The sequence below is a fragment of the Selaginella moellendorffii genome, unplaced genomic scaffold (genome assembly GCF_000143415.4).
Source record: "Selaginella moellendorffii unplaced genomic scaffold, v1.0 SELMOscaffold_9, whole genome shotgun sequence".
Classification (NCBI taxonomy): domain Eukaryota; kingdom Viridiplantae; phylum Streptophyta; class Lycopodiopsida; order Selaginellales; family Selaginellaceae; genus Selaginella; species Selaginella moellendorffii.
Genome location: NW_003314270.1, coordinates 254280 through 279640, shown reverse-complemented (window position 1 = coordinate 279640; position 25361 = coordinate 254280). Strand labels below are relative to the sequence as shown.

The following is a 25361-nucleotide window of genomic DNA, read 5'->3' as shown; positions in this document are numbered from 1 at the left end:
GGGCGAGAGGTACCCATACCGGGCCGTTAGGCCACGGTGTTTCGCCCCGACGTCCCGAAGCAAGTGCTACACCCAAGGCTTGGGATTTAGAGGGTCCCATGATCAAGTCTTGTGGTACCTTGGGGTGTTAGGAATCTGGAAGCTTGGTATGCTTGGTTGCTTGTGCCTGCGGGGAGTGTAGCCGAACCTTAAGTCCAGTCTAACCCGGGGAGGGGGATTGGGAGAGATTTGGGAATCCGTAGATGGATGGCTAACACTCCGTTGCTCGTGCAGTGAGTAGCTGAAACCAAGTAGGAGCAAGTAGGAGCTGGTACCATAGGCGAGAACTCTGGCGAGGGAACTTAGCACAAGCCAAGGCAGAGTTGGTCGGATAGTCGAGGTAAGCTGGCAAATTGGAAAGGAAAAATTTGTGGCTTACAATAAACACTGAGCATCATCCCAAGAATGATATGTGGCAATCACTTTAAAGTGATCAAACCAATGGTATACATCATTCTTAGGATTCCTAGAAAAGAACTCCAGCCGGATGTGAGGATTAGCAATAAGAGTCAGAAGAGTTGTACCACATGTTGTTAATGTTGCTATTAATTGAGTTTGATTATTTAATTACAACTGTATAGTATCAAGTAATTGCACCAACTATTGCTTCATAGTCAAAAGAGGAGGAGGTTGCTACTCTGTCATGAAGATGAATGAAAATGAATGAAAATGAAAAAACAAAAAGAAGAAGTTAAGAAAAGCTATAAGAAAATGGAGATTTAGACAATGTAAGAACTAGATTTAAACTAAAATCCCAAATCCTAGCACTCCTTAGGGATATATAAAATTGCCCTTCACTTTCACCAATGTGAGTGCATGGAATATGGACCAAAATCCCACTAATATTAGTATACAACATCATAGCCATATACTTGAACCTCACAATTAATAAAAAATAAAAAATTAATTTAAATATTAAATGGAGAATATCCCAGAATATACAAGCATATTCTAGATAAACACATACATATAGAGAGAGAGAAATCATAAAATATTATGAAATATGATGGTAAAATTATAGTGGTATTATAAAGTTTATTAATTTTAAACTTATTTATAATTTATAAACATTCTATTGTTTGGTTTAAATTTAATTTCTTTTCAATAGCTGTTTTTAAGAAGTTTGGATCCCTGAATCATTAGTAAGAAGCAGCAGCTGTGCGACTTTTTTCCATGTTGCACAATCATACATCTGGACGATGTGGCGTCCCAAACAAGGCCTTAAAGCCCAGTCATTGTGCCAGCTTGTACTCTTGGCTTTCTTTCCAGCAAACTCTACAGGCCGAGACAAGAGGAGAAGGAAGTTCATCTGTGAAGAACTATCCAGAACTATCCAGCAAGTGCTACAGCTCTGTGGACAAGTTCATGCTATGGAGGTTTGGAAACAAATGTGGCAGCCTTGAAGAGACGAGTATAGTGGTATCAGAGCAAAGCTTTTCAGACTAATGAGGCTAGAATGTGTCCGAGTTGACAAAATTGCGTTCACATCGTGCCGGCAGCAGCAGCCTCAAGTATGGATTGCTGCTGCATCCCAATCTCAAGTCTACATAACAGCTTCAAGGAAAAAGCTTTGCACCACCTTTCTCGGCCTTGGTCTGCGTCGATGTGACTCCAGACTTGAAGTCACTCGCTCGAGATCATCCACAAGGAGAGCAACACCCTCTTGACTCAGGCTCTCGGCTCTTGAGCAGCCTCTTGCTCAAGGTCGGGATGGCGTAAACGTTTGACCGGAGCAAGGACGGGCTCCAGAACTGATACATTCCAACCATTAGATTTTGAATGGCGATCACGTAGCATTATGCAGTTGTTTAAATGATATTGTAATATTAAATTACAAATTTAAGTTCTTTAGTCCCCTGATTTCTATTATAAAAAAAATGCATTGTTCTAGAGAATGTAATAGCTTGAAGATGTCAGGGTGACCAGTGTACGCCCCGTTTTGTGTTATAAACCATCATGCTGCACTGGTGCTGCCAACGTCGCAGTCATTCACGACATGACATGTGGAATTTTCTTTCTCTCTTTTGCCGAATACAGATTTGCTAGCAACACATAAGCGGAACCATTCGATGGGTCCAAGCCCAAGACGTTTTGACTCGCAAAACTTCCTCGCTTCTCATCCCTGTAACTCTTACAGGCTCCTAATAGGCACGTCCAGTCTAAATTCTCGGCCGCAAATGGCATGGTGGCTATGAGTTCTTCAGCCTCGCTCAAGTAACCAGCTCGACTGAGCAATCCCAGAAAGCAGCTGTAATGCTGCTTCTTGTGGGCCATTTCAAAATCAAAGCAAATCGATCGGAACAAGTTTCTTCCAGAGAACACCTCTCCTTTGTGTGACCACGCCAGGAGCACACACAAAAATGTGACTTCGTCCGGGGTTTCCACAAGATTCATCTCGTAAAAGAGCTGGATCGCTTCCCTTGACTCTACATTTTGTGCGAAGCCACCAATAATCGAGTTCCAAAGGATTACATCTTGGCTTAGCAAGCCTTGAAATGTCCTTTTGGCTCGATCCAGATGACCGTTTTGGGTATATGCAGTAAGTAAGGCAGTCCATGATATTAGATTTCTGATTTCCATTTTATCAAAAATTAGTTTCGCTTCTTTAAGGTAACCATGTTGGGCAAAGCTTGACAGCATTATATTGTAAGAACTTAGGTCTTTTTCTTGCATAGAATCAAATAGGCACTTCAATTCCTCCAAATGCCCGGCTTGGGCGTACATATCTAGCATCACATTCCACGAAATTATGGAATGTTCTTCCATCTGATCAAAGATAAGCTTACTGTGTTTAAGATACCCGTTTTGAGCGTAAGCTGACAACAATGATGTTAACACGTACAAGTTAATCTCGGGCATTCTCTCAAAGAGCTCCTTTGCTTTCTCCACTTGGCCGTGTTGGGCAAATGCCGCAATCATTGCCGTCCACGTGTACGTGTTGGTTTCTTTCATAGCATAGAATATTCTTTCGGCATCTTTAGAATGTCCCGATCGCGCGTAAGCTATTAGCATGGCGGTGCACGACACAAGATTCCATTCCGGCATAGAATCGAACATTCTCTTTGCAAAACCCAGATGCCCGCTTTCAGCATATGTTATCATCATGTCCGTCCACGTGTAGATATTCCGTTCCGGAATGGAATCGAACGTCTTTCTGGCATCCATCAGGTGGCCATTCTGGCCGTACGCCGACATCATGGCCGTCCACGCTACAGTGTCGCGTTCCGGAATGGAATCGAATAGCTCTTTAGCTTCCTGGAGATTCCCCGCCTGGGCAAATGCCCAAAACAACGCAGTCCAGGAGACGAGATCGCGCTCCGGCATCGCATCGAACAGAGATTTTGCGCGCGCTAGCCTCCCACCACGCGCGTGCCAAATCAACACCGTCGTCCAGGCCACTAGATCAGTCTCGGGGAATCGATTGAAGAGCTCCTGGGCCTCGTCCAAGAGCCCCAGTCGTGTCAGGGCGTTGAGCAGCAGCGTCCAGGAGACAAGGTCCCTCCCGGGCATCGAATCGAAGAATTGCTTGGCATCGTGGATGCTGCCGATCGACGCCAGCGCGCCCAGCATCGCATTCATCGCAAAGAGCCCCCATTCCTCCATGGCGTTGTAGATCAACCAGGCTTCTTCCAGGTGCCCATTGCGGGTGTAGGCCGTGAGGATCGAGTCCCAGGAGAATTTGTCCCTGCTCTTCATTGCATCGAAGATCAATCGGGCTTGCTGGGCGCTGCCGCATCGACCATAGGCCTGGATCATCACATTGCAGGTGTAGGAATCGACGCCCAGGCCGTCGCAACGGATCTGGGCGTGAATTTGATGAGCCTCGGCCAGGGAATTGCAAGACCTAAGCTGCTGGATCAAGGGACATCCCATGGACGACGGTTGAATATGCCTAGAAGATTCTCTCGGGGCATATACTATTTTTCCCTTGGAAGAAATTTTAGGGTTCTTGAGAGAAAATGAGAGAAACGCGCTACTCCAGAGTCCCGACGAGCGAGGGATTGAGCCGATCGCAGGGCGGGAGGAGAAATTTTGATGATTATGGCCCTGCTGGCGAGGATCTGCGGTTTAGGTATGATATCCCCGATCAAGTGCCTTGGAAATCAATCCTGCTAGCAATCGCCTTGCTGCTCTGTGGGACGATTTTCATCGTAATCTCGCATCTGATATTCACGGCTCACATCGGCGGAGAGACATCGCAGGCGTTTGGGTTCTTGCTGCTGGGAATTCTAGTTTTTCTACCAGGTAAGGAGTTTTTCCCTTCTTTGTGTTTCATATCTTGTGTGGCTTCTCGTGGCAGGGTTCTATGAGACGAGGATCGCGTATTACTCGTGGCGTGGGTTCAAAGGGTACTCTTATTCGCGAATTCCAGCTTATTAGCTAGGAGGTACTTGTGTCTATCCTTCTTCGATTTCTCTTAGCTCTGAATCTCAATGTATTTTATGCTTCTTCCATCTAGAGTGCTTCTTCCATCTATAGAGCTTTTCTTCCATCTAAAGTGTGCATTGTGCTACCTTCTCTACAAGGAACCCGGTTTCTTGAGAGCCTTCAGCAGACCATAGGAACATCCCCGGTACTTTGCGTGTCTTTTTTATCTCTTCCACAGCTTTGAAAAATTCCGCTCCTTGCACTCCTCGTCCCGAAGTCCCGTCGATTTCTAGACTGACCATCAGCTTGTTCTCGTCGAATCCCTGGGCTATCCAGTGATAGAGTTGCACGTAGTCGTATGCATTGGTGACGTTGCTGTAGGAGTAGAACTGGAAGTTGATGTAGTCGAACTGGTCGCCATAGTACCGGAGGAGGCTCCGGTAGTAAGGGGCCGAAGCTCCGTAAGGTGCGATGGTGGCAACGCTGATCACTTTGTTCCTCTTGAGAGCCTTGATCAGTTCTCCGATGCAAAACGGGAAGAGACGTAAGTTGCTTGGGTCGTCCATGCTTTCGTAGTCGATGTCGACGCCGTCCAGGTGATACTTTTGCACGAGCGCGCTAATGGACTTGACTGCGTTGTCGATCCACAGGTCGGCGTCGGAGGGGTCATACCAGCGAACGATCCAAGGATCCGACTGACCATCGACTTGTAAGCTGTAGCCAGCCAGACTGAGCAGGACTTTGACGTTTTGGTGCTTGGATTTTATCGCAGAGACGCTCTCTGGCGTGAGACCATCACTCCAGTAGCTGATGAAGCTCCCGTTTTGAACGATTCCGGAACGATTTGCGTCGATGGCGAAGGAGAGGATGAAAAAGTGGTCGACATCTGGTGACACTGGAACGTCGTCGAAGGCGGTGGAGTTTCCCATAGCACCAATGTAATCCATGACCACAGGGCGTTGGCCGTATCTGGGAGAAACCAGTTTTCGGAAGCAGGAAGAAGCACAGATCTCCTCGCCAACGATCAAGCTGCTGCAGTTCGTCTTGGGATTGAGGAGCATGAAGTCTTGGAGTGTCAAGTTAAGAGCTTGACTGAGCGACAGACAAGTATCTCCCTTCTCGATCTCCCGCAACTTGCCACAGGTATGTGCTCCACCTGCTGATTCATGGCAGGGTAAAACCACAGCTTTGAGACCAGTTGCTAAGAAAAAATGGACTTACAGGTGATGGCGGCAAGCAGGAAGCACGCAACGAAGAGCGGTGGCTTCATCTCCAACATTCGTACAAGACAAAAGGTACGAAGTTTTATCTTCCTCTGGTTCTTGAGTCGTGGATTTTATAGAGGTTTGTAAGCGAATGCTGTTTTTTTGCAGGCGGCGGCCGTGAGAATCTGGCAATAGAGTAAGCGAGCTCGCGAAGCTGTTAAGTTGGAGAAGAGGAGAAAGAGAGAATCATCTTGCGGAAGCATTGAATCTGGGCAGTGTTTATTGCGACAAAAGTTCCAAAAACTGGGACGATGGATTGGTAAGATTTTTGGATCCACACTGTCTGTCCGCGGCTGTTCAAAAACTGTGGGTTTGACAGGTGTTGCATGTTCGTAGCGCTGCTGCTCAATCCTTTTCTTCCTCCAGGTTTGTTGTATAGTTTGCTTTGCTGTGTTGCTTCAGGTAAAAACAATTCGATGAACTCCAAACTTCTTAATGTTTAATGTATCCAATCCATTTTAACACTAATAAAATATAACAACACTAAAGAATTAAAAGCATACTATTTTAACAATGGTTAAAACAAACTAATTTAAAATTAATCTGACTAAAACAAAATTAATCTCAGTTTAACTAAATGCGAGCATATACCAGAGTTTGACAGAAAATATTCTTATTTCAAATTTCTCGGTTTTGCGCGCCAGACGCCGCCCAGCGAAGAACCACCGATCGCAGCACCTGGGCAGTGGCGCTCGCCGGATTGGCATCCACGAATTGCTGCGCGGCCGCCGCCGCCCTCGTCACTTGCCCATGGATCTGGAAGATGCCCACAAACCCCACCCACGCCACCTCGTCGGGCAAATAGGGCATGGCGGCCATGAGCTCCTCGGCGCGATCCAGCTGCCCCACTCGCCCCAGCGCCTCCATCACGCAGCAGTAGTGCTCCAGCCGCGGCGCGATCGAATAGTCGCTCGCCATCGCCTGGAAGATCGATCGGCTCTCTTCCACGAGCCCGGCGTGGGCGCATCCATTGAGGGCGCCCAGGAAGGAGCCGTCGGACGGGGAGGACGATCCCTCGAGCAGCATCGCGTGGAGCAGCGCGACGGCGTCGGCGCCATTGCCGAATTGCGCGTGCGCGGCGATGATCGCGTTCCAGGCCGCGAGATTGCGGTGTTCTTGGGGTTCTTGGCCCTGTTCTTGGCGATCTTGGAGCGCTAGGGTTTGGAAGATCTCGTGCGCTTGATCCAGGCGGCCGTTCTGCGCGTAGGCGGTGATGATCGCGGCCCAGGTGTTGGAATCCTGCTGTGGCATCGCGTCGAAGATCTGCCTCGCGGTCTCGGTGTTCTTGCCCAGCGACAGGGATGTGATCAGGCAATTCCAGGACGCGATGCTCTGGGCGGGCATTCGATCGAAGATGGCTTTGGATTCCTGGTAGCACTGCGCGTGCGCGGTGATGAGCGCGTTCCAGGCCACCAGATCGCGCTGGGGCATGGCGGAGAAGAGGGATTTCGTGGCCGCCAGGTCGCAGCGCTGCGATCGCGCTAGCAAGATCATCGTCCAGGAGACCACATTCCTGGCCGGCAATCGCTGGAACGCCTCTTCCGCGGTAGCGAAGTGATTCGAGGACTGGAGGAGAGTCTGGATGAGCGAGCTCCACGCTACCACATCTCTTCCGGGCATTTGATCGAAAGCTTTCTTCGCCGCGGCCGGATTGGAGCTCGCTCCATGCGCCGTGACGATCGCATTCCAGACCCAGACATCGCGAGCAGGCATGAGCTCGAAAATCTCCACCGCGCGGTGGATCTGCCCAGCGGCAATCACCGCCTGGATCACGCTGCTCCACGATGCAATGCTTCGATCGGGGCAGTCGTGGAAGATCCCCTGCGCGGCATCCGGATTGTCGAGGCAAGCCGAGAGGATCGCGTTCCAAGAGACGCCATCGCGGGCGGGCATACGATCAAACGCCCTCTTGGCGAGATGGGTATCCCCCTTTTGGGCATTTGCTGCGACGAGTGAGTTCCAGGAGCGAAGATCTCTCTCGGGCATGAGATCAAAGGTGTTCTTCACGGCAGAGAGATTCGATCCCAGCGAGAAAGCCCAGATCATGGTGTTGGACGAGACAGAATCGCGGCACGGCATTCGATCGAAGGTGTTCTTGGCGTGTCCCAGATGCCCATTGCGGGCATACGCGGCGATCATCATGTTCCAGGAGGAAAGGCCTGGATGGCGCATCTGGGAGAAGACGAGCCGGGCGTCCTCCACGCTGCCGCACTTGCCATACATTTGGAGGAGGAGTTCGTCCAGGAGCTTGTCCCCGTTGTGACCGCTGTGGAGGATCTGGAAGTGGAGCGCCCGGCCGGTGGCCAAATCGTTGGCTCTTGCGCATGATTTGAGGAGGGTGGCGAAACTCTCCCTGGTGGATTCAACCTGGAAGAAGCTCTTGGCTCCCGTGGTTGATCGAAGGCAAGTTTGCATCTGGACGAACTCATCTCTTATAAGATATTTGGATACTAAAAGATTTTAAAGGTTTGCTGTTACAAGCGCTATAAGGAATTTGGAGCCTCGCTAGATTGATTTTTCTCCTCGAACTTTGGGAGTTTAGAAGCTCAAGGCTTTGAACCGAGAGCTTGTGCTCAGGCGATGGAGCTCGACGTTTGGGGCTCATTCTCAGAAACATGCATGCTCAATTCACTCAAACCACACCAGAAAAAATCTCATTTCTCTTCTTCCTTTCTGTTGGCATTGTTCTAGACACATATAATTCGTATTCTATAGAGACACAAGCGCAAGGAAGCCATGGAAGAAGTTGTGTTCATATTTTTTCTAGGAGCACGGTTTGCGTTTTCCCCGTGGTGAGAATTCTTGTTTCACATTCTGACTTTCGTTACCTATTCAGCGAATAAAAGGGAACAAGCTGCGACGGACAATGCTAAACGCCTCAAGTTCAACCAGATTGCGTGTCCAAACGAGCTAAGTCATATTCCGTCTGTGACGTATTTGCCTTCTCCGGACCAATGCAGAACACAACAGCTAAAGCATAGTATGCTTGTTTCAAAGATGGTGCGTCGTTTCCATAGAAGAGCTCCACCAATCTGTGCCAAAAGCTAGAACAACTTTTCTGCAACAAAACAAAAACAATGAAGAGAGAAAAAAAGAAAAGAAGGAGCAACCTCCTTCCAAAGCCACGTAATCTCCTTCTTGTTTGTTTCATCAAATGCTGGAAACTCAGAATGGAACTTCACACAAACCTGACTTACATAAATATCTTTTGGTTTTTCTTCCCATAACTGAACCAGCCCTTGGAGCTCAAAAGAGGACGGCATCCTCCTCTTTCAGCATGTTCCTTCATGAGAAGATACCTACTTGAGAGGATATCTGTGCCCACAGGGGAATCCCACCAACAGCCGTCTGCTACTCCTTAAATTGGAGTCGAGCTTCGATTGTGGAGCCAGTATGATCAGCTAAACTGGACAATGATAGGGATTTTACCCCGTTGCTGTAAAGATTGTATGTCAACAGGAGCCTGTATCCGGATTTAACTTCATGCTCACAGTCGGAATAGAAAGCTGGCAAGTGGATATTGTTATTGCTCTGGTTCTCCTCGGCTTTTCTCCACTTTTCCATGTCGCTCTACAAGTTCCCCACCACTGTGATTGCCTGGAAGCACTACCACCAGAGATGCAGAGGTGTATCTACGTGTGTTTTGAAATAGTCCCCAGCTTGTGCAGCCCAGCCCGAGGCTGGTTGCGTTTGGGACTAGTGTGTCCCTCACTATATCCAAAATCCCATAGTTTGCTGGATGGAAGTCTGACACGAACTCTTCAGGATTGAGCTTCAGTGGCTTGCGATAGCTCGGATCATAAACATCTGAACGTCATGAAGTCCTCTTAACACAATTCTCTGTCTTAGGCAGAGTATTTACCTTTTCCAAATGTTGCATTACTGCACTCACAAGCAAGCTTCTCAAGCTGCACAGCTGATGCCGGAAGTGTGATAGAAGTCAGGCACAACATGAACAATACATGGCTTAGTACCTGTTGAAAACAGCATCATGTATATCTACTTACCTGCTTCTTCACAATTCGTATCTCCTGAGCCGGGAAGAAACCGCGACAGAAGAATGGTTCTAACAAGCGGGATGCTAAACGAGATGCTTTACCTTGAAAATGTCGGACTTCATGCAGATTACATTTCCAGTCTGCCTCATCAATGTCGAACTCTGGTTGGCCTGGTTGTCGCTCTTTAACTCAGTTAGTGGAGGAAGCTCAGGTAATGTGCACTCATCCTCAAACCAAACGGTGGAACAAACTTGATTGCTTGTACAAGCTGTTTATCAGCTTCGGAACGTGCTATTCTTACTCGTGGATCAGACGGCACATCCTTCCTGTACTTGGAAGATAAGTTCGGAGCTCTAACTTGGGAGACGAGTTAAGAAAGGTGGAAACAAAGCTTTCTATGTTGGTAGCTTGGTTTGCAGCATGACAGTCTCCGACCACCTTTTCCAAAGACGGCATTGTCAGAGAAATTGTTTGAGAATTTGGTATATTCTGCCACAAGTAAAAAGCCTACTGCCTATCACTGGCGGCTCATGGCTGGCGTGCGACATCTCTCTGTCAAAGAGAGATGTCAACCCTTCACACATCAAAGATATTCCCGTCTATCATGTATTCATGCAACATTGTCAATGTATTAAGCTCTTTTCTTCTTTAACAGATGAGCTTAGCCTCAAACTATGGTTCTCTATTACTGCACCAACTAACACCCACATCCAGGACTTCAAGGTTGGGAGCATTCAGTTTGAGGCTTCCGTCATAATGTGTAGTTCCAAGACACTTGAGGAACTTGAGACTGGCCTAGTGAACTTGGAGCGCGATCTCGGCTGCCCAGTAGAGCACAAGCATCTCTAGAGCAGGGCACGAACTCACAAATTTGGACAACTTCTTGGCTTTTCCATATAGCCAACTTACTTCACTGCAAGCAGCAGCGAACTAAATCCGTCCAGCTCGATATAGAACCAGGGAAATATTCCATCTTTCGCCACGTCAGCAGTAAGTCACTGTTAGAACAGGGGGAAGTTAGAAGTAAAGAAGCTCTAGGGGATTGTACTATCGTTAAGATTACCAAGAGGGCTGAGTTATGGTAGTGCTGAGGCATATTAACAAAAGGTTGTGCCGTTGACAAGAAGCAAAAGACCAATGCAAGAATCAAAACCTTTGGCAGCTTTGCTACAAATATTGAGCTCCAGTAATTTTTGGTGGGTGTGCTAGTCTTCACTAATCATCCTTAAGATTCTGGGCAATGCATTAGTGAAGACTGGTGAATGTGACATTCACCAGAAACTACTGAAACTTAATTTTACAATACTGCAGCAAGGCTGCCAAAGGTTCTGGTTCTTATGCTAGTTTTTTTCTTCTCGTTAATGTCAGCACCACCATAGCTTGGGCACACCCCCTCTTTGTGATCTTAATGACAGGCATTTTAATTCTTGTTTCTTTATTACTGATTTAATGAGCCATTCGTAGTTTCACAGTACAAAGCAGTTTATACTTACACATGCATGGCTTAATCTTTGAGACAAGCATATGACTGCTGGCAGGATCAACCAGGTAACTACCGTCTGAGGATGCAAGGCACACAGGTCCTTGCACCCAGAGATGGAGCAAAGGCAATGCACAGCCAACATCAACTAAGATGCCACAGCTGCAAGGGTCATGCTTCAAGTGCCAAGGCAAGCCAAAGCCCTCAACAGCTGAGTGAAGCCTACGCACGGTGAGAACACACACACGCAACTTTCACCCGCCCTGGCTGGACTTGGATTGGAACTTGGCTACCTAATGCATGAGCCCCTACTTGAGCATCAGTCCAAAGGTAATAACTGAGCTAATACTTTTAACCTCCCTTTGCGAAAGATGGAATATTCCCTCAATTTTATTCCCTCAGTTTTACACTCACAATTGATTTACAGGAAATCAAGAGAGAAATGAGAGCCTAGAAATGGGTGTGTTTGGCCTTTCATGCAGGGCTGCATAAAGCATCCTCGATTACCTTGGGATCGTCAGGAAACTCGCGCTGAAACTATCGGCATATAACGGATATTAGAGTCAACCTATTTCAAACACCTGAACCTTAAACCCTAGTAGGGCTCGGTATGATCGCTGTAGAGCGCGTGGTCGCTCCCATCGATCGTCGAGTGCGTGTTCCCAGCAGCTGATTGATGATGCTCGCCGCCGATGATCGATCCACAGTCAGGGCAGTGCGATGTCTGCATTGGGCCGCCGCATTCTCCCACAACATAGACATGACCGTTTGGACACTGGTACCAGTGCCCCCTGGCTGAGAACTCGGCGCTCACGGCTTCCACTACCTGGTGAGTTAGTCGTTTCTCCGCCATTTCTTTCAAGCGTTTGCCGCTACCGTTGGTGCTGTCGTGCTTGAGAACGATCTCACAGAGTCTCACAGCGTCGGAGAATTCTGTCAGGCTTGTCAGTGCCGATCCCCACTGGATGAGCGCTTGGATCGTGAGAGATCGGCTTGGAACTGCCACAAAGCTCAAGTTTAAGCTGCTGGGGACCGGAGTGTATGGCCTCTTGAGTCGTGGTACTGGCAAACTTCGGATATCGGCGGCAAGGCTGCTTCTCTCGGCTATAAATCGGAGGTGAGTAACTGCGTACCCGAATTCTTTCAAGCCGCGTAGAGCTTGAGCCATTCCAAGGTGTGCTTCGAAGTTCCCGGGCTGGTTTTTGATGACTTCCGTGAAAATTTGGAATGCCTGCCTGTATTCTTTCCTGCTTAGCATGCCCATTCCTGCTCTTGTCTGCTCATGTCCATAAACTTTCATCTTGACGAGCTCTATCTGATGCAGTTTTTTCTTCACTACGTTCGCATAGCGGAAAGACTTCCGAACAGGCGTCTTGCATGCGGGGCTGCAAAGAAACAAAAGAATAGATTAACATCGAATCAAGGTGGTCAACTTACCAGAACTTAAGGACGATTGCTTTGGAGCAAGTTTCCGCACTGTCATCCATATCCATCCATTGATCCAGTCCAGTTACTTCGAAGATGTGCCCGCAGTCCAGAAGCTCGACGAATCTGTCGGAACTCTCGCTTTCCTCCAACGTCAGCTGTGTGATTGCATCAAAAGTACCAGGTTGGCAAACGCGGCAGGCACTTGGGCAAGGCTCTCCACACAGGCCGATGCAGGGATGACCGCAGACGAGCCGCTTCGTGCATGGCCTGTCACAGCGTGGTCTCTGGCAGATCTCGCAGCAGAGAAGCGTGCAGCTGAAGTGCCGGCAGTTCCAGGAACAAGGCTCGAGGCACTGCTTGCATGGTGCTCCACAGATGGCGGCGCATCTGCTGTGCAAGCAGCGTTTCTGGCAAGGCTCCGAGCAAGGTGGACATGAAGCGGAGCACCTCGCTTTGCATTGGTGTCCGCAAAAGAGATCTCTTTTGCACGGCCGCTGGCATGGTATGTGTTCCGTTCCTTGCTTGCACTTACCACATGTTCCTCCACATCTGTGTTCGCAGTCTGGAAGGATATCTCTGCACGGCTCAAGGCAGGAAAACGTCCATGGATCTTGAGGACACATCATCTTCGTCGCATGGCCGCAGGGCAGTTCTTTGCGGACAACTTGCCTGCACAACTTTGCACACGGCAATCCGCAAGGCTCCGGACAGGCATGGCCGCATGAGAGTAACTTCTTGCATGGACTCCGGCAAGTAAGTTTCGCAGGATCAGTCGAACACGGCACTGATTGTTCGTGTCCGCAGGTTGGAAACGTCTTCAGCACCGGTTCTTTGCATGGCGGACAGGCCGGGTCTTCCCTCCCGTGGCAAGACTTCACGCAACGATGGGTGCATCCGTCATATGGCTTGAGGCACATCTTCGGACATATAAAAGTGTCGTGAGATTCCGGGTGACACCTTCTCGGGCAGGCATGGCCACACTCCAGCTGATATTCACAGGGTCTGCTGCAGCCACCATCGCCAACCTGGAGAAAATCCTCGGCATGCTGCACGCTCGTTTCCACACCTGGATGGTTCTGGCAGCAGAGGACGAGCTTGGAGCCCATAAGTCCGTCTTGGTGGAGACCGTGAAGTATGCCTTTCCAGAGAGGACTTTTGAGCGCCAGCAGCTGTGCATTCCCAAAGATATACAGTCCCTTGCGAGCTCTGGAGAGCGCCACGCAGACGCGGTTGCCAGTTTTGAGGAAACCAATGGTGCCTTCGTCTTCCTTACCAGGTACCAGGTTGCTCCGGACCAGCGACAACAGAATGATATCGTTTTCTTCTCCCTGAAAATCATCCACACTGGACACTCTCGGCATCCAACTATCCGTGGCTTCTGAGTTTTCGGCTTCAGGTCCAAGCGGTCTTCCCGTTACCCGGCGACACTGAAAGCGGTCTTTCAGCCTCCTGCTTATCTCCTGGACCTGTCCCTTGTACATGGTCAGTATCGTCATATCTCCTGGGGCGTATGCTTCTTGTTTGAGGAGATAGCTGCAGAGCTCCACAACAAGCTTGGCCTCCGCAAGATTGACTTTACTTCCAGCTTCGTGACCGGCTTCTTCAGGTGCATTGTGATCAAGGAAGAACAAACTCGACTTGACTCCCTTCACGTCCTCATACTCGAGTACAGAAGGGTGGTTCCTCAGCTGTGGATAGATGGACGAGATCAGCTTCGCAATGCAAGGCTTCATCCTCCTCTGCGTCTTCAGCATGGTGTGCTCGACTCCGCTCTGTACCAGCCTCTCAAACATGGAAACGTCCAACTTATGCCTCTGAGCCAGCCTGAAGGTGGCGACCGATGGCCGCAGCTGCAAGTGGTCGCCGATGAGGATCAGATGTTTGGTATACGGGCTTATGCAAGCAAGGATGTGGCTCTCCAGTACCTCTGCTGCTTCTTCCACGACCACAATCTCAGGTTTGAGCGCTACGAGAATGTCATGCAAACGAGCAGCGGCGGTCGTGGTCATTCCGATGACTTTCGCCCTCCTCAGCAAACTCAACTGGATCTCACTATCTGCTGCCTTGCACTCAATGCAAGCGGCCTCATACTCCTGTTTGAACCTGGTAAGTTCTTTCTGAGCGTTGGCATGTATCTCATCAAGCCAATACTCGTGCAGCCTCTTTCGTTCCCTCAGAGGAAGGCTCCAAACGTCAGGATAATCTACCAGGAGCTCAAGTGGAACCTCGTCACGGTGTGCATTGTTCACAACTGGATCCTGCTGCTGCTCAACTGCTTCAACCGGACGATTCCGACGCCGAGTCTGGACGTGTACCCAACCACCATCCCCTGGAGCAGCCAAGCCTTGGGTACGTCTCCCTTCTTCGCGGGGAACATTTACCGTTTGGTCATGCAGGTCCGCTGCTTCGACTTCATCATCCAGAACGGCATACCTGTTAGCTACTTGCTCAACTCTTCGAGCTGGAACATCAACGTATCTGAGATTTTCAGCTTCCAGCCAGGCTTCTACCACCTTCTTTCCTGCTAATGCGCTCGTGCGTCCCAGGTAGAATAAATTTGTTATCTGATCTTCTGTCGCTACACCGTGAAGAAGAGTTTCTGTCACATAGGGAAGATTCAGCTCATCCACACACCGGCGTATTTCTGCCTCTAGTCGCCTCCGGTCGTCTCTAGCAGCCACTGCCTTTCTCACGTAAGCTCCCTGCACATCCCGGTTCTCCCTTGCTAGCTGTAAAAGATTCTGCAGATTGCGGCCATCTAGCTGCTTGTTTTTGCTTCGACCTCCTATCCTGATCACATTTTTCTCAGAACGAAAAATTCCTTCCAGGAACTGGTCCAGTGCATGGTTCGTGTAGCAGACAATCAAAACAGGTCCACAGAGGTCGGGAACATCTTCTGCAGTGCTAAAGTGTCTTGTCTTTGTAGCCTCCCTCTTTAGATTTGCAAGCAGCAACTTCACGATAAGCATCCCGACGAACGTCTTTCCAGTGCCGGGTGGTCCTTGAATCAGTGCGAGGTTTTTCGTCAAAGCGTGCTTCAATGCTGCGACCTGGCTCGAGTCCAGGGTTGAGTTCCACTCAGGCCAATCTTGCAGTATATGAAACTTGAACTGACCGAATTCTTTCGTGCCTCCAGGGAAAGCAGAGCTGAAGTCGTATCTATCGCCCTCTGCTCTCTGTGGCAAGTACGCTGGCTCCTTCACATGCTTCACTAACGATATCAAATGCGACTTGAAAGGTATGTTTTCCATGTCCTCTCGTTGCAAGCTTTTCAAAACGTGAGAATAAGCTTCGAAGTATGCTGCTGCAGACTCGACCATGACGTATTTGAATGATGCGTCGAGATCACTTCCATCTAAAAGACGAAGGTCCACCATATTCTGAGCCAACTCTTTCCTTCCTGCCACCGTTGCCCAGGTAATGGTCTGAAAGTTATCCCTTGACATGCACAGCAAGGAGCCAAACATCAACCGTTTGCTCTGCTCCCAGTTTATCTCCCTCGTTTTGTTCCTGACTTTCTCTGCAACGAACGACACCTTGTTTTCTATCCCGTTTAGTGTGAAACGTACTCCTTTCAGCTCCACATTGCTATATATCCTCACCTCCGCAAAGTATCCTCCCTGCCTGTTTATGTACTGCTTTATCCCTTGCCTGAGTGGATTGATGAAGTCCTCTCGCAGCAGCCGGAAGTGCGTCTCTAAGTACTCCAGAACTGAGGTGTAACGAAGCCCAACTTTATTGACCGGAACTGCGGTTGGGATGACGCTGAGGAGCTCGTCCTTGCTGGGAATTATCGGTATCTTGCGGAACACCGGTCCCTGCATCGTCATTCAACGTAAGTTTTTCGAAAAACAATCTCTTTTCATCAGAACTTGCCTGTAAACTTGCGTCAGGATCTGATGTGGCCATTTGTAGCCGGAGTTTTCTCCTGTGCTCGAGCAGTACCCCCAACCTTTCGCCTAGCTCGTCCCTCAAGGGCGTTTCCGGAAGCTCTGCGATCAGCTTCTCGGCGGCGTCTAGGGGGAGATACTTCCATCCATCGGAAGTTCGCAGCTGCAGCTCTTCAATCAGCAACAGGTATGGCTTTAAACCTTCGTCCGTGCGTGGCATCTGATTGGTCATGTGAGCTTGGAGCTGCATCGCATACCTCGAGTCGGCCAGTGATCCATATATCTTGTTTGTCTCGTGCCTGAGCATGCTAGACCGCATTTCATCCCTGGTCAGCAGCTTCGCGAGCATATCAGCCGCCTTGCGCGTGAGCTGCAAGCTTGAAGCTACCTTGCATAGCATCTCTAGTCCCGGTGGCGAGCTCAGCTCCTCGATGTTGTCTGCCGGGGATCTTCCTATCAGATTCTCGAGCCACCTCTCAATCGACCACGCAGACAGCAGCACCGGTCTCACGATGCTGGTACTTCCCGTGCTGCTGTTGTTGCTCGAGTGTGAAAACTTGCATCTTGATCCATTTCGGCAGTAGCCACTCTGGAAAAACTTGCATGGTCCTGCCTGACTGGAAGGCTTTGCAGGAGCAAGACCCGTCGCCATTGCTTTCTCTCGCACCGAAAACCTTGGCACGGCCTGGCTCGCAGACATGTCCCCGAGTGCTAGATTCAGGTCCTCGTCCGTCTCGACTGTGATTGTTTCTCCTTCCGAGTCGCCGTAGCTGATGACGATGCCGCTCGCGCTCTTCAGCTCGCTGAAAGTTTTCTTGATGGCTTCCACCAGAGCCTGCATGCTTAGCTGCAACGTAACCATCACTAATCTGATGCTTTCGTTGTGACACAGCTTCAAACGAAAAGCACGACTGCAAGGTTCTTCCTGGATTCACAAGGCGAAAAGAAAAAAAGGAAGGGTATGGATTAGAGAGAGAGTTTTTTCTTGCTTACCATGGTTTCTTGCAGAGCAGCTGCCGCATGTCGATCACTTCCTCTCCCTTCGCTTGCCATGGCCTCTCGACTTCCAGTTCTTCCAAAGGCTTCCAAGACTGTGATCACAGCGTTTTATCTCCTAAACGGCCTCCCGCCCGCTTTCATTACGGTTCACTGGCATTTATTTTATAGATGGCGTGACTTGCGATCACGCTTGAGGCTTTATTCGCTGAATTCTTTATTTGAGGCCAACTCAGTATTCCATTAGAGCCCTTCACTTTAGGTTCTCTTTGCCCAAAGTCCCTCCCAAAGTTAATATGGGCGGCAGATGTGATTCTGGCTTTACATCTGTTTTATTCCAATCCCTGTCCAAGGTACAATGTCGGCTGCATCCCACGATGCTCGGTGTTAGTGCGTGTTCTGGAGTCCAGAATCTAGACCATCTTTGACACAACATGCATTCAACGTTGTTTACAATGTTCGTAGGAGGACATACACTGTGGTTTAGATTGTACTCGTGTCCATGTAGTTAACTCTCTAGATTCAATTACCTTGTGTTTGAACGTTCTTAGAAAGCGTTGCAGCGAATGAGATTGATCAAGCACACTGATTGGAAGGAAAGTCACAGGCTATATCTGTTCCTTCAATTTTCCCAGGAATTTGATTGTTCATGAAGAAGTTCGGTCGATATGTAGATGACGATACAATCAAGTGACACATAAATTCTCACAGTGCGTGTGCACGTGGATTTATACGCGTGTGAAGCTTAGAATACGACTGTGTCACTCTGGCCTGGAGAACCATGCAAAAATAAAGGAAAATTTGAGAAAAAGAGAGTTTTTGTGTGTCGAGCTCCATTATCTGGAGCACAGTTTCTCGGTTCAAAGCCTTGAGCTCCTCTGAACTCCCAAAGTTCGAAGAATCGACTTGTAAAAAAGGGTCCAGAAGTCCGAAGGCTAGCTGATGAGGGTGCAGCTAGGAATAAGAATCAGTCGAGCTTGGAACAAATGCCCAAACGGGGCAAATGGCTTGCGCGGAGGGTGAGAAAGAGGAGCTCGACGTGGAGACAGCGTTGCTCCTTGCACGCCGACATTTTGGACAGAAGCCATCGAACTTGCTGCGGGCTGACGGCGGAGATGCTCAACGCGTAGAGCCTTTGGGGCTGCAATACGGCTGGTGCTGAAAGAAGCTGGCGGAGGCCTGCAAAACAAGCGGATGGAGTGCCAGGCACGCGCGTGTTGCTTGAGAAATGCACGACATGATCTGGATGAGCACCTCATCCGGCACAGCAGCACCGCATCAAAACCAAGAAAACGAGAAGTTTGAGCTCGAGCTCCGTTGTGACCTCGATGTGCAGAAAAACCTTGTCAAGAAGAAACTAAGTGCTAAAAAGCTATGAATACCCTGTCATGGTGAGAATGAGGGCCTGAGCTGTTGTTCAGATCTTGCTCGAGCATTGGAGCTAGGTCAAGTGTGCAAGCAGTGGAGGAGCTACTGGAGCTCAACTTTTTGCGCGAGTTTCCTGATGATCCCGAGGTGATCGAGGCTGCTTTGTGCAGCACCCTGCGTGAAAGGCCTGGTCCGCATCCACACGCCGCCTGTCAACATTTCTAGGCTCTTTGAGGCTTTAAAGCAGGTTTCGTTTTGTATCCAACGGCAGCAGGCTGCAACCTGCCCGAACTTACACTCTTTCTAGATTTCACTATCCTAGAGGAGTTGAGTTGGACGGATTGGTTCGCTGCTGCTTGAAGGTGAAGTCAATTGGCTATGGAAAATCCAAGAAGTTTTCCAAGTTTGTGAGTTCGTGCCCTGCTCTTTTGATTCGTGGTTTGAGTTTCGGCCAACCGAAAATTTGAACTGAGAATGCCGTCTTTGGAAAGGGTGGTCAGATGCTGCAAAGCAAGCTACCGACATAGAAAGCTTTGTTTCCAGCTTTCTCAACTTAAAACGATGTTGTTTTCAACAGGTACCAAGCCTGTTCATGTAATGCCTGACACTTCCGGCAACAGCTGTGGAGATTGAGAAGCTTGCTTGTGAGTGCAGGAATGCAAAATATTTAAAATATTCTTAGATATTTTGGGATTTATACCATCTAATGGTTGTTATTTGTTTAGATTAATCTTATATTTATAATTTAAAAATTTTCCTAAACACTTCCTAGTATATTCTAGTTTATTTTAAGATTGTTTTTATAAATTATAAATTTTATTGATCAATTAGATTAATAAATTAATAAGTAATAACACTACTAAGAGTTATTGCAAATTTAATTTTCTTTTTTATATATTTGAAATTCTTATTTTTTTTCCAACAATATTCAACAGTAACAGCATCATAATCTTTCTAAAGATCTTTATGAGTCACTTGGATGCTGTCCCACAAAAGCTTAATTGTGACCTCTTAAGAATTTATTTGAGAAAGAAAAATTGCAAAATTATAAATGTGTTATTACATTGTTTTCTTTTTTGTTTAATTTTTTATTTATACGTCACCTCACACTGCAATCTTTTACAAGAATTAGAGTGGAATACCAATGGATTCTCTTTTATCTATACACATAGATTAACATCATCACTCTTTTAATTGATGTTTTTTTATTATATATTGATTCACTTGCATATGTTTTGGTTAGTCAAAATGTTTATTTACAAATTCCCTAAGAAAGTCTTAATTTGCAAAGCCATAGCCATTGATTTTTGTTTCTCTCTCTTTTACGAAATATAATAGGTTGTTATACTGTTTTAAATTTGTTAGACTTATTCTCACTAAGAATAAATATTTTGTTAAAAAAATATTTTATAACATATATTTCAATAAATATTATTTATGTTCATAGATTCATCCAAATAGCAAACCTTGAAAGCTTGCCCTTACCAAGGAAACCATTTTATTTCTTAGTCCATATGCACTAGGATCACCTGTGACTAGTTGGACCGCAAGTTTATGAGGTTTGGCATAACGTTCAACCTGCCGATCCTCCAGAAATTGTGCATGTGCAACAATTGAAATGCTTTGTACAAAGGGATCAGAAATAACTGATACCACTTACAAATCTGTGTAAGCAACTAAAGGGAACGACTTGAGAGACGATCCATAGGGGTTCAAATATAGAGGGAAAGGGCCCATGAACAAGAGTGCACCCCCTTTTCCAAACGGTTAAGGGTATTGGGATATTTGGGGTTAAGCGTCCTTGGGTGTGAATAGTACTGGGTTGGGTGACCTCCCGGGAAGTCCAAACTCAGGAGCTTACATTTGGTATCAGAGCAGTCTCGGGTCCGACTCTGTTGGTTGGCTAAGGGAATCACACCATATGTTGATTGACATCTGGCTGATCCAGTTTGCTCCCACTGGGCTCGACCCGAGGGGTAGGGTGTCAAGAGAGTGGCTCTCTTATGAGAGCTGCGGCTCTCAGCTTCCGTTCACGAGGGCGTCACGAGGGCGTGAACTTGCAGGGAAGTGTGGTGGATTATAAGCAACCAAAGGGAACGACTTGAGAGACGATCCATAGGGGTTCAAATATAGAGGGAAAGGGCCCATGAACAAAAGTGCACCCCTTTTTCCAAACGGTTAAGGGTCTTGGGATATTTGGGGTTAAGCGTCTTGGGTGTGAATAATACTGGGTTGGGTGACCTCCCGGGAAGTCCAAACTCAAGAGCTTAAAGGTCTTGGGATATTTGGGGTTGGCTAAGGGAATCACACCATATGTTGATTGACATCTGGCTGATCCAGTTTGCTCCCACTGGGCTCGACCCGAGGGGTAGGGTGTCAAGAGAGCGGGGCTCTTATGAGAGCTGCGGCTCTCAGCTTCCGTTCACGAGGGCGTCACGAGGGCGTGAACTTGCAGGGAAGTGTGGTGGATTGTAAGCAACCAAAGGGAACGACTTGAGAGACGATCCATAGGGGTTCAAATATAGAGGGAAAGGGCCCATGAACAAAAGTGCACCCTTTTTTCCAAACGGTTAAGGGTCTTGGGATATTTGGGGTTAAGCATATTGGGTGTGAATAATATTGGGTTGGGTGACCTCCCGGAAAGTCCAAACTCAAGAGTTTAAGGGTCTTGGGATATTTGGGGTTAAGCGTCTTGGGTATGAATAATACTGGGCTGGGTGACTTCCCGGGAAGTCCAAACTCAAGAGCTTAAGGGTCTTGGGATATTTTGGGTTAAGCGTCTTGGGTGTGAATAATACTGGGCTGGGTGACCTCCCGGGAAGTCCAAACTCAAGAGCTTACAATCTGCTAATGAGGAGGGGATGATGTGAGGTTCAAGTGTACGTTACGATGTTATATATTAATATTAATATAGTGGGATTTTGGTAGTCGTGGATTAGTTTCAATTCGAATTACTTGCTCTTGTATATAAACTAGGTTATAGGTGAATTGATATGCACATTTTCTATATTCCCTTTCCATATTCCATGTACCCACAATATAAAATATTTTTAACAAAATAAAATTCTAACAAATTTAAAACACCTTTGATTTGTTTATTTATTTTAAATATTATATATTATTATAAATACAGGTTGTGTAGAGAGAGAGAGAGAGAGATGCTTATCACATTGTAAATTAAGGCTTTCACAATGAATTAGTAAACAAACATCTCAACTAACCAAAACACACGCAAATGAATCAAGATAAAATAGAAATTTATCAATTGAAAAAGTAATGATGTTAATGTATGTGCACAGACAAAAGAGAATCCATTGATGTTCCATTGAAGTGTGAGATGATGTGTAAGTAAGAAATTAAAGAAAAAATAATAATAACATATTCATAATTTTGCAATTTTCCTTCCTCAACTGAATTCTCAAAGCTCACAACTAAGCTTTTTGTGGGGCATTATCACATGAGACTATATTGAAGTGTCACACGTGGCAGTCCACATGATTGGCCACATATAACAACAAATTCATTTGCAAGGAAAATGCATTGAAACTGCCAACAGCTTTGCTAACTTTGACAACCTGAGCATAGGCAAATGTAAACTTCTAGAGAATAAAGGTAGAAAAGAGAACAAGTTTTGTAAGTTCCTCTTGACATCAATAACTTTCTTAAAGTTTTCCTGGAAGGTATTTAATATTTAGAAAATATCTGCAATTTCTTTGTTCTATTGGTTTGTTAACATCCTTTTTCTACTAAGAATGGAGGTTTTCTTATTCATGTTAAACGGTTTACTTCCACCTAACCTTGTATTGAAGAAAAGCATCCATTGCCTCAAAAACATCTTGGTCCATATGTTTGTGGATCCCACAGCCATAATAGTATTCTCTAGAAAGTGGGAAATACTGTTCAGGATGCCTACTGAAGTGACACTTCAGACTCCTGTACATTATAACAAGAATCCTCCATTCACGGGAGCATTGGCTACTGGTTCTGCTTTGGATTTTCTCCGCAATCTCCTCCCATACAGCTTCACGAGACAAATTCCTTCTTTCTTCTGGCCTCCGCAGGTGTTCCTGGCGCTTACGTATCAAGGCCATATGCTCTTGTTTGCTCCATCCTCCACGACGCTTGATCGGCTCCTCTGTTCCCTATCAGAATACATTCAAGTGCATATTACAAATATTTAATTAAAGAAATACCTTGTCATCATCGCCTCGTGCACGCGTTCCATTTCCATCGCACCCCATCAATGAACAAGACCTAAAAGCTAGCCCACAAAACCTAAAAGCTAGCCCCAGTGACAGCCATGATCCGCAAACCCTAAAGCCAGCTGTCCAACCCCCCACAAAACCCTAAAAAGTGTCAAATGCCACGTGGTCAGCGAGATTTTTATAAACCCCGGTATTTTTGGCATCCGCCTATTATGAATAAGAAACACAAAAGTTTATACTTATACATAAAAGCCATATTTTCTTTGATTCATGGCCTTGCGAAGCTGGGTGCGAAGGTGTAGGCCCGAATGTCTGGAAATTCAGATCTCCCATAGTTGAGACTAGCAAAGAAGACCAGTTCCTCGTCCGAGTGGCCACAATACTCCCACTTCTTCTCCACCAAATGAAACGCTAACAAAGGATACATGCGGCTGGAGACAACGATCACATCGCCTGCTAGATGGGCCATCCACTGTTCACCATGAATGTCAATGTCATCAAGTGGCCACTCACCACCAAGTATTTCCCGGATGAAAGTATGGCTGAGTGTGAGCCATTTACCAAGCTCTTCATCCTTTTCTAGCACGCTTAGAGCAGCTCTCCGTATCCCATCTTTGTCACCTTCCCTGTGAACAAGCAAAATCCTTCTTCCTCTGTGAAGAAAACATCGAACAGGCCAGTTCAAGCCCTCCTCACCTGCCTCCAAAATACTCCCGTCCCAGTAGCCGAAGGGATCTTCACTCACCACTTCCCGCTTCCATGACATACTGTCTAGGATTGCCATCCTCCTTTGCCTCGTTTTGGTTGTAACCCGGATTATACAGGTCTCCAGCAGTCGTGGATCCCCCCAGCGCCCAGCTTCCGGAGCCAGAATTGTACTGGAGAATGTAGGCCACGTCCTCTTCATCAATGATGTTAAGCACTGCAATCCGGTAGATCCCTGTCTCAAGATCCACATCCATCGCCTCGATCAAGAAAACCTTCTCGGGACACTGGAGCACCTTCCAAGAGTTTGTGAGCGGATTGCCCACAGCCAGAGACCGTGAGCGAGGCCATTTCGTCTCCGGCCACCCAGCAAGCGTGCCACAGACGAGCCCATTTGCCGTGACATGGCTCGCAAACATTGTAGAGGGAACTCCAGGCGGACCGAGAGGCAGAGATGTGGGCTCGAGTGGTCGGCCGGAGAAAGGGCGCCAGAGGACTGCGGATTGGGCGCCACGGGAGAGAATCGTCCGTACCACCCAGGGAATGCCATGATGCTGCTGCTTCCCGTGGCGATCCAGAAACGAGCGAGAGGAAAGAATGCGGTACCAGGAGCAGCAGACCACTCGCATCCGGGCGACGCTGCGGAAATCGAGTCGCAGGAGGACGTCCACAAGCAATTCCTGCTCCCGGAGCCGATCGAAGGCAGAGCCGATCGCCATGCTCGCTTATGCCCTAAATGAAATTCTTTTAATTTCTTTTCATTACAAGGGCTAAAGTGTGCCACGTGGCATGTTTTACTATAAGTTATCATGTTGCGATGGAAAGCGGCGCCAAGAAGAAAGGAGAAGCTTGTTGTTCTATGTTCAATAGCAAAGACAAGATGGAATGTCTGGTTGTCATGTACAGGGATCTAAAGTCTTATTTTAGTCAGCACACTTTAGATTATTTTCCACTCTCTTGAAGAGCAGCAATTGGGTGAATAGCTGCAACACTTTATATGGTCCTTTCCATTGAGCAAAGAACTCATTAATTAAATTATGTACCGTAAGATAGGGAAAAATAGATTAACACTAAGTTATCCACTTTATATTTTGCAGATGGATGATAATGGGAGTTCTATGGTAAATTTTGCTCGAAAAATGGAAAAATGCTCATCAAATACTAATTTCACAACTTAATATCGGCAATTCATGGCAATTGCAAAAGTAAACTCAACTCTATTGGTAATATTAGATCATGACTATATAAGAGTTTATATGGTGAAACACTAACAAAACTCTACACCCCTATGACATATGCATATCGAAGAAATGGCAAATAACCATCCCAGTCTGAATGCTGAAAATTCATGTACTTCGTGATCATTGATCATTCCTTTGAATGTCTAAATGAACCGTTCCACCAAACTATCTGATTGTGGATGATAAACACTCATGAAAGTGTGGCATATCCCCAATCGAGATGTCAAAACATGAAATGCCTTAGCCATAAATGCGGGACTATTATCCAAAAGAATCCGCTCTAGACAAAAATGTTGGAACACCACTTGATTGAGGAGGAAATATTCAACAACAATTGCAAAGGCATTAGCAAAAGCACCAACTTCAACCTAACAAGTC

General features: G+C 47.1%; 7 protein-coding genes across 8 annotated transcripts; 2 read left to right on the top strand and 5 right to left on the bottom strand.

Annotated features, from left to right (window-relative positions):
- Window positions 1-2028: 2028 nt before the first annotated feature.
- On the bottom strand, window positions 2029-3912 carry LOC9630849 (pentatricopeptide repeat-containing protein At4g02750). The gene has a single exon (XM_002967514.2). The coding sequence runs from the start codon at window positions 3910-3912 to the stop codon at window positions 2029-2031; it is 1884 nt and encodes a 627-aa protein (XP_002967560.2).
- A 69-nt stretch (window positions 3913-3981) lies between these two features.
- On the top strand, window positions 3982-4490 carry LOC9632635 (transmembrane protein 230). The gene is made up of 2 exons (XM_002967772.3): window positions 3982-4284; window positions 4340-4490. The coding sequence occupies exons 1-2, from the start codon at window positions 3999-4001 to the stop codon at window positions 4417-4419; spliced, it is 366 nt and encodes a 121-aa protein (XP_002967818.2). The 5' UTR covers window positions 3982-3998; the 3' UTR covers window positions 4420-4490.
- A 14-nt stretch (window positions 4491-4504) lies between these two features.
- Window positions 4505-5686, bottom strand: LOC9632634 (chitinase 2). Its single transcript, XM_002967513.2, has 2 exons — window positions 5629-5686; window positions 4505-5563 (listed from the first exon to the last, which is right to left on the bottom strand). Exons 1-2 carry the CDS (start codon window positions 5684-5686, stop codon window positions 4533-4535), a joined length of 1089 nt encoding a protein of 362 aa, XP_002967559.2. The 3' UTR covers window positions 4505-4532.
- A 604-nt stretch (window positions 5687-6290) lies between these two features.
- On the bottom strand, window positions 6291-8087 carry LOC9632633 (pentatricopeptide repeat-containing protein At4g02750). Its single transcript, XM_002967512.2, has one exon. The coding sequence runs from the start codon at window positions 8085-8087 to the stop codon at window positions 6291-6293; it is 1797 nt and encodes a 598-aa protein (XP_002967558.2).
- Window positions 8088-11682: 3595 nt separating this feature from the next.
- Window positions 11683-15880, bottom strand: LOC9632631 (NFX1-type zinc finger-containing protein 1). The gene is made up of 2 exons (XM_024672907.1): window positions 12588-15880; window positions 11683-12535 (listed from the first exon to the last, which is right to left on the bottom strand). The coding sequence occupies exons 1-2, from the start codon at window positions 15827-15829 to the stop codon at window positions 11746-11748; spliced, it is 4032 nt and encodes a 1343-aa protein (XP_024528675.1). The 5' UTR covers window positions 15830-15880; the 3' UTR covers window positions 11683-11745.
- A 586-nt stretch (window positions 15881-16466) lies between these two features.
- Window positions 16467-17720, top strand: LOC112345664. Of its 2 annotated transcripts, none has more exons than XM_024672906.1 (3): window positions 16467-16655; window positions 17361-17427; window positions 17482-17720. In XM_024672906.1, the coding sequence occupies exons 1-3, from the start codon at window positions 16478-16480 to the stop codon at window positions 17633-17635; spliced, it is 399 nt and encodes a 132-aa protein (XP_024528674.1). In that variant the 5' UTR covers window positions 16467-16477; the 3' UTR covers window positions 17636-17720. The 2 variants fall into 2 exon arrangements, with proteins under 2 accessions (XP_024528674.1, XP_024528673.1); XM_024672905.1 differs by having other exon boundaries at window positions 17477-17720.
- Window positions 17721-23212: 5492 nt separating this feature from the next.
- Window positions 23213-24461, bottom strand: LOC9630848. The gene is made up of 2 exons (XM_024672703.1): window positions 23734-24461; window positions 23213-23663 (listed from the first exon to the last, which is right to left on the bottom strand). The coding sequence occupies exon 1, from the start codon at window positions 24459-24461 to the stop codon at window positions 23775-23777; it is 687 nt and encodes a 228-aa protein (XP_024528471.1). The 3' UTR covers window positions 23213-23663; window positions 23734-23774.
- Between the last annotated feature and the right edge of the window lie 900 nt (window positions 24462-25361).